At 42.9% G+C, this 8,149-nt stretch overlaps 1 protein-coding gene across 3 annotated transcripts; it reads right to left on the reverse strand.

Moving 5' to 3' along the window:
* Positions 1–1,431: 1,431 nt before the first annotated feature.
* On the reverse strand, positions 1,432–7,054 carry ppme1 (protein phosphatase methylesterase 1). 3 transcript variants are annotated; one of them, XM_061752620.1, is made up of 14 exons: positions 6,809–7,054; positions 5,732–5,827; positions 5,425–5,515; positions 5,264–5,321; positions 4,509–4,560; positions 4,028–4,182; positions 3,796–3,886; positions 3,654–3,719; positions 3,433–3,559; positions 2,830–2,959; positions 2,704–2,748; positions 2,557–2,621; positions 2,389–2,456; positions 1,432–2,224 (listed from the first exon to the last, which is right to left on the reverse strand). In XM_061752620.1, exons 1-14 carry the CDS (start codon positions 6,892–6,894, stop codon positions 2,221–2,223), a joined length of 1,134 nt encoding a protein of 377 aa, XP_061608604.1. In that variant the 5' UTR covers positions 6,895–7,054; the 3' UTR covers positions 1,432–2,220. The 3 variants fall into 3 exon arrangements, with proteins under 3 accessions (XP_061608604.1, XP_061608603.1, XP_061608605.1); XM_061752619.1 differs by having other exon boundaries at positions 2,557–2,748; XM_061752621.1 differs by lacking the exon at positions 6,809–7,054 and adding an exon at positions 6,448–6,778 and having other exon boundaries at positions 2,557–2,748.
* Positions 7,055–8,149: the final 1,095 nt, after the last annotated feature.

The raw sequence follows: 8,149 nt of genomic DNA on the forward strand, positions 1-8,149 counted from the left end.
GGCTTTGCGGCGCAGTAAAGATCGCTGAAATGAAACTTCTTTTCATTCCCTTTGTTGACACCTCCCTCACGGTTTACGCTCACAAATTGGCCGTACAGCCTGTAAGTGTTCATCTAAACTGGGGGGGGGGGGGGGGGGAGAATAAGGTATATCAATTCTGGGATGTTTCAGGACTCAATGTAGAGCCATCACATTCAAATGTTTACCACTGAGGACACCTGCTGGATAAAGCACGAAATTGACATTTCGTTCCCACACACACACATTTTTTTGTAATAAAAAAAAATAAATTATATATATATATATATATATGACAAGATTGAAGGTATGACGACAAATTGACATCTATTTCAAAATGTTTCAGTGCATTTGTGCACAGCAGGGATCGAAAGAGTCTGCAGCCATCTTTCCAAGGTTTCGCCTAAAGTCAGCTGGGATCTTTTGTTTGTTTGTTTGTTTGTTTGTTCTTTTATAGCTTTTTCAATTGGTCTTGTAGTTGAAGATTTGCACATCTGCGTTCAATAATAATAACAATAAAGAAAAGCAATTAACCTGGTTGACGTCTTTACAACAAATGTACTGTTTGCAGTTGTATTTTCTTACTTTTTGAATGTGAACTTTTAAATCCCGATGTCGAACACAACACAAGCAACGATAGGAACACAATTCATAGAGTCGCATGATGGCGCTACACTCGGAGCAGTTGTAGTCAAGCAGAGTTCGGATTCTGGCCCGGCACTGCCCGTGACCCCGAATGAGGACGAGCGATTCAGAAGATGGGATTGATTTCAAGTTCTTTTCAAACGCTTCGAATCGGTGTCTCATCTGCGCTCGGCGGAACGATTGGAACTGCGAAATCGGTCCAAATCTTTTGCCGTTTGAATAGTGTGAATAATGATCCTAGAAAAAAATTCTAAACGGCATTTGGGATTGCGTTGGCTCCATCTGAAGATTGCTTTCATGCTTCTGGACGTTGCTCGATTTCAATTTGACTTAAAAAAAAAAAAAAAAACATGGCTAGCCATAACATCTGCTAGCGAGAAGCTGAGCTGTGCTGTTTTTGACCTAAGATGTTCCGCGAGGGAACCCGAATAATCGGGCCCACGGATTCCGTAAATGCCTCAGCGTTCCTTGAGCTCGGTTTTGAACTTGTGGCAACCTTTCACCAAATGGCGCGGCGGGCCCCAGGCGCCGTACGCCGGGAACGGCTAGCTTACCAGTTTTACGGGCTAACCCACAAGCACTCACACCTGTTGGCCAATCATTCGTCTTCACTTTTCGGATTATTTGATTGAGAAACTCAACACCTCTTGTCATATGAGATTTAAGAAAACCTTTCAAAGCCACTTCCATTAACTCTATATGCCTGTTTCAAAAGTTTTGACCGAGCGCAATACAGTAAGATTTCCAACGTGTAAACAGACACAATAAGCAATTTAAATGCTCATTTTATTTCACGAAATACATGAAAGAAAAGTTCACGGTAGTTTGTGTGCATCTGATGCCATTGTGCTATTTGAGATTCAATTAATGCACGAAAGTAGCAGCAACAATTCAAAACACACAAATCAAATGTACATTTTCTCTATTGCGTTGCACTCAACTGTATTTCCATTTGTATAGGCTTTTAATACATTTCAAAAAAATAATATAGGTAACAATTGTTGGTTGTCGTCGTGGTGTTGCTTCATTGCAAACTTAATTTGCAATGGGGTTGAAATCATTTGGAGTGCAACGGCACGAACAAGTTTTGATTGAAGATAAAAAGCAATGTCCTACATGGGGCAGAAGATGGTGCGGAGATCAAATCGGGACTTTTTTTTTTTTTGGAACCGTGCAAAAGTTTCTTCTTTACACCGGCAAACAAATCAGCTGTGTCGATCTTGCTACGTGACAATTGCTAAATTGTACACGTTCAAAAAGCACACGTGACTTCTTTTCAATCCCTCTCAATCTTTTTTTTGCCAATACAAACACATTTTATAATCATAACACATCACTCAAAAATAAAACATAGGAATTTTACATCAAAAAAAAAAAAAAAATCATCACAAAGAAACAAATTATTCTTTTACAATAAAATAAGGCAAAGCTGAAAGGCAAAGTATCTACATAAACAAATAATGAGTGTTTTTTTTTATATTCTCTGTAATCTGCTGTTGTACAATGATGATGATGATGATGATTCTTCAAAATGTTCTTCTATGGCAACATATTCAATTAACTGTAGAAGGAGATCAGACAAATTTGACATTAGTTTATATATTTTGACCAGCTGACTTTCATGCGTTTTGCTCCAAAATGGAGATTCTTCATCATTTTTACCGCCAGAATGTGTCAAGTCCATAACAACGCGTTCAATTCACATATGGAAGGAGAGTCACTTACCACATATATCCTTCTTTAAAGTCAGTGAACTTGTGGCGGACCATGAACGCCGCGAGAGCGTCTGCTACCTGGAAAGAAAGAGACGACGACAACAACAACAACAACAACAATTAAAACAGCCGAGTGAATAATAACGCCGACACTGAACTTCAAGTTCTTGTGACTGACTTTTTCGGGTGCGTCCTCGTGGACGGCGTGACCGCACTGAGGCAGGACCTGCATCTGAAACTTCCCTGAGGACAAAAGAGAGACCATCAAGCGCAAGATGGGGGGATTTTTCTTGATGCGCACAAAATGTCAATTTGAGCTGTTCACCTTGCATCTGCCCGATGGTCAGATCTTTGTCGAGCCTGTCCACCCCTGCACAAAGAATGTCGCCATTTGAATTCCAAACAATAAGGCGTCGACGACGAGAAATATTCGTGAGGCGAGGGATCGAACCTGCGAGCAGGAGCAGTTTTGGCACAGAGCAGGTGAGAAAAAGTGCAGACAGGCCTTTAAACCAGCCCTCCCAGTACTTTTCGGTCTTTGTCAAATCAACTCGCCACGTGAAGATGCTTTCTTTCTTTGTCTGAAACAAGTTACAATTTTTTTTTTTTTTAAATGATTATTATACGTCACATCTCTGTATCAGAGATGGCTCTACCATTTTAATGTGGCAGCGATGACTCGCGTAAGGTCAACTGCAGACAAAGAAACCTTAAGGAGTCATCTTAACTCACACAAGTCACCAAAATGCTTGAGGAGACAAGGAACTGTTTAAAGCACAAGCCACAGTCAAGGGTTTGAGGGAAATAAATTCACAAATACCAACTTTAGCCTGACGAATAGCTAATGCACACACTCACAACAACATCGACAGGAACAAATGCAAGTAAAGAGCAACGTTTAGCTTGATTTTCACGGCAATGATGCAGTTTCCCCCATAGTGATTTTTTTTCTGACTACATTGCCAGGACCGTCAGTGTGAGGAACGGTGCCGATGCGTAGGGCAGAAAATAATATATGATATCACGTCTCGACAGATTGCAGGTGTAACACAACCTCCTGGTCATCTTCCTTCATTCTTTTCTTGTTGGACTCTTCTTCCCCTACTTCATCCTCCTCCTCTTCTATTATACCTTCACCGATGCTCGTGGAGACCACTGGGCTCCTGGTGGACTCCTCGCATCTGTCAATATCAGAGCAGCGGAAGGTATTAGCACCTGACGCCGACGCTTGACCTTTGTATTGATTTGGCCAACGTAGTCATAAACGGTACGGACTTTTTCACTTGGCCTCCCATCGACACCCGTGCGGACTCGATGTTTCGGATCTGCCCACTCTTCACACTAATACAGGAAGCTTGTAAATTTGTTTGAAAAATGTGCGCGCGTGAAATTCCTGAAGATTCTGAAGCAGACTTACCTCCACTCGATGGCATTTTCCAGCGATTTAAACATTTTTGGCCTACTTCTCAGGAAATTCTGCATGCTGTTCAGAGCGTCCATCGCCGTACCTGAGAAGAAACAATATGTAAAAGACACACGGTGGGTTACAAAATGGACTTTGAAACCAAATGATGCATGTTTAAGATTCCAAAACAATCTTTGGCTGAGGCTTAAAACGCCCTAATTGTCACCCCCCCAAAAAAACCTACCCTCGACAACGTCGATGACGCAGAGGCCAAGCAACGAAGGGATATGATTGGCAGCGGCGGTGTGAACCGCTATGGCCCCGCCCATGCTGTGCCCAATAACCATGATCGGCGGTGGGTTGTCTCCGTAAAGTGCCTCCGCTACTTTGCCAATATCCCTTCGAAAAGAATAGAAGCCGTTAACATTGTATCGGATGTACGGCACGCTCGGAAATCCACGAACAATGACACATCATGTTAAGAGTTATTCAATAAGGCTTCAGATCACCGTGCGTATACAAAAATCTACACACCCCTGTTCAAATGCCATTTTGGGTGATATATTCACAAAAAAATAAAGAAGACCAAGATAAATCATTTGACATCTTTTTGCACCACAAAAATGTGACCCATAAGCTGTAAAAGTCACTTTTTAAAAAAATGAAATGTTTGAGAGGAAGTACAACTAAAAGACTCAACTCAACAAATAAACCCAGCAACTTACTTGGCCATAGTGTCTGCAGAAAGATCTTCTGAATTTCTCACTTTGGAGTCACCTGCAGGATGCACATGAACAAAGTGCTTTGTTAAAATAGCAGTCGTTCCAAGGTTCGCCTAACATCGATGCATATTTCCCGCAGCCCATCTGTGGCATATTGGATTATATATGTAAGCAAGCAGCCTTTTGCTAAATGAAATTACGTGGTTTGGTTGAACATTTTGTTGTTTTAAGTATACAATGTTTCATTCTCTTTTGCTTCACGTGCCAGTTGTCTGGTAAACTTCCACTGGGAGTGACAAATGAACAATTTCAAGCAAGCACACTTTGCCTCTATTTGGAGAACAGTATGGATGAGAGCGTGAGAACGGATGCGAAGGAATACTTTCAAAAGTCTCTCCAGTGAGAGAGGTAAAACTACAAAAAAAATAGGTTTGTATATGCTCTTTATACTGTGGATGTTCGGTTATTTGCGGGCGCATGAGGAACGTATCCCGCTCAATAAACGGAGGTTCCCGTAAGCTTACAGTTCAACTATACTAAATTGCGACTGATTTGTTGAAGTTACACTACTGCCCTATAGGTGGTGGTGGTGATGCACATTCAAAGTAGTTCCAGGCGCCCAAACAACTGCAGATTAATTTTTGGGGGTGGAAATTGAAAATGAAAATAAAAATTGTCTGTTCTGAATTATGGTGGAAGCACGTCAACATAAACTTCTCGTGTCATGGCCAGAGCAACGTTTGTTAACTATCACTTACCATGAGCTCGAAGGTCCACAGCTACCACCCTGCAGTTAATCCTGCTGTAAATGACAGCCTGTAAAACACGTAGGAACAGCTTGACGTACGCTTAAAACAACTAGGATGGTTAACGGTTATGTGTGCAAGGACACGATAACAGCAAAAGCGATGACGCTCACCGTGAAGACAGCCCAGGAGAGAGCAGAGTGTCCGCCTCCGTGGAGCAGGAGCAGCACGGGACCGTGAGCTCCGCTGCAGTAAACTCTGAAAATGTTCCGTGTCGTCAAGGAAACGCTGCACAGGATGTCAAGCCGTTTGTACCCCCAACAACTACACGTGTCAAGTCACGTCAATCGACGTTGTGTTGACTGAACCGTGATGCGCTTCCAAGTATGAGCTGGTTGGAATAGAACACTTCCAAGGAATAGCTCGCAATCGGCATTTCTAACACATTTCTTCAGGAGGCGCGCACACGCAGTAAAAGATATGTCTTTGCCGTTTTCATTCTCCACTTCAACATCTTCCATGGTTTCAAAATACTGACTCCAGGACAACGGGGTGAAATCTCTCCTTCGTCCAGGCCTGGGTTTAAAAAAAAAAAAAAAAAAAACATTTTCTACACAGATTATCCTAATTGGAATATTAAAATACTCTCATACCAAGAAATAAACAAAATCATATATATTTAGAGTGGACTTTTTCAGGATGTTTTAGCTGTTAACGTTTTTTTTAACTGAATGAATAAAACAAATATGAATCAAACAGCATGAGTAATAATCAAGATTACGGCTTAAGATCATAAACAGATCTTTAAAAGCCTTTATGTTCATCGGCCCACGTTACGACAGATCGTCTATAAATGGAAAAAGTTCTGCGCTTTTGCTACAGAAGACGCGTGATGCAAGAGGACGAACATTTTGCACCGGTTGCACTCGTGCGGCCCAGCACAAACGTTTGGTGCCCTGTCACGCCACACGTCCCATAAAAGAATATTGCCTAAAACTTGTACCGAGGAACGGTCCAAAATTCCTCCTGATGGCTCTGCAGGTCAGATATGAGGTTATTTCTGACAACGGGTCAAGGGTCAACCAGTTATGAATGCCAAGCGCTCACATACTTTTCCCAGGCAGATAATTGTTTGTGTGACGCACTAACCACGACCAATGTCTGCAGACATCCAGCTAACTTTTTCGTGCACCTACTGTTGTCGCAGTATTATGAAGCGCCATAGTAGCGACAATTCTGCCGATTCCAAAGAGTCTGTGAGCAGCTCCTCTTTGTCATCACATCCTGGCACAAGTGTTGTCGTCTCGGGTCTAGAAAGGCTCTCTTGAAAAACCGGAACTAAGTCCAAGCAAACCGCTTCTCGCTAAGCTGTCAGGTCGTCGTAGCGTCTTAAAACTGGTCCATTTGAAACTCTTTGACAACATCGCTGCGAGCCGGTCCGCAGGCCGATTTAGTCGTTTGACACCATCGCCGGTTGTTGTACTACAGTCAAATGAGGCACTTAAAAGCCCAATAGAGTTGACGGCGTGCTAACGTGATGCTAAGCGATGCACTCACCCCATCTTCGTTTTGGAGCTGGACTGCAAGCCAGCCGGCACGGGCGGCCTGGAAGCTAACAGGTTTAAATGCAACTGTTTCTCCATCTTGCCTCGCGCGCTGCATGGGAGTTTGCTTCGACAGCTGCACCGACGCTAGGCGGACATGACACAGCCGACAGCCGCTCACTGCTGCTGCATTTCAAGCGCCACAGGCTAACGGCTAGCAGGCTAGCAAGGCTAATTCTCTTCTTCGTCTTCCTGCGTTTGTGCTGATGTGTTGCTGCCACCCAGTGTCTATTAGTGTCAACAACAAGAAACAAAGTTTCACGTTCTTCTCATCCTGTGGTTCTCCAACTTTTTACACTAAGTATTACCTAAAAAATAAATAAAATAAAAATAAAATAAAAGATACGCAGCTCTCCAAGTACCACCATGACGACCAACATTAAATAAAATGTACTGCACCCAAAATAAAATAAAAAGTACACAGATGAGTCATTTGAATGTTAGGAATTCCAACATGTACTTCAGTTGCACAAGATTAAAATGTTTAAAACTAACATATTAGAATTTTATTTAGGTCGGTCAGTACTGTAGGTGGGTAAACGGGTACAATGGGTTAGCTTCCAGTCATTGTGCTTGCAGTCACGCGATATGACGACACGATACAGAGAGTACATCTTACAGTGTCTTTGTGGCTTTTGAAGGCCTTATATTCGAGCAAATCTTACATTTTTTCCTCTGTACATTCAAGTAAAGTTGCTAAATTGGAGGTGAAAAGACATATTCATTGTTTTCAAGGGTTGCTTTCTTCATCTCATAACAGTCAACTAATTTGCCTTGCAAACAGGGCGGCAGGTGAACGGGTCAGCGAAGAATGAAGCATACTCGCGCGCTGCAGAAACGTTTACATTCAGCGGCGTCTGACTTTATCAATAGGCGCGGGCCTTATTTATAGCGCGGCGGCGATCAGCTGTGTGCACTGCGCTCACGCACACTCGGAGGTATTCCAAGCGCAACGGAGCGCAGCATGGAAAGCGAGCGGGCCCGCTTTCATTTTGCAAGGAGCGTGTGTGAGGTCACCCCGATCTGGTTGGAGCCGGAACAGCCGGGAGGTGTTTACGGCCGTCTGTGCTGCGTGAGAGTCCTTTTAGATTGCCAGGGAAGTGGAGAGAGGTTCATGTTAGATAACTTAACTGGGGTAAAGTGCTCATCCTGCTTTCCTTCGCACTTTAGCCTACAAGACTTTATTTGCCAGCGTATCACAAATCTAAACGACTCAGTGGATAAAAAGACAAGCAGGAGTGCTTTTGAAGTGTATATAGTCCAGGATCTAGAAATGTGGTCGTTTTATAAGCAG

Source organism: Phyllopteryx taeniolatus, chromosome 17, assembly GCF_024500385.1.
Source record: "Phyllopteryx taeniolatus isolate TA_2022b chromosome 17, UOR_Ptae_1.2, whole genome shotgun sequence".
Taxonomy (NCBI): Eukaryota; Metazoa; Chordata; class Actinopteri; order Syngnathiformes; family Syngnathidae; genus Phyllopteryx; species Phyllopteryx taeniolatus.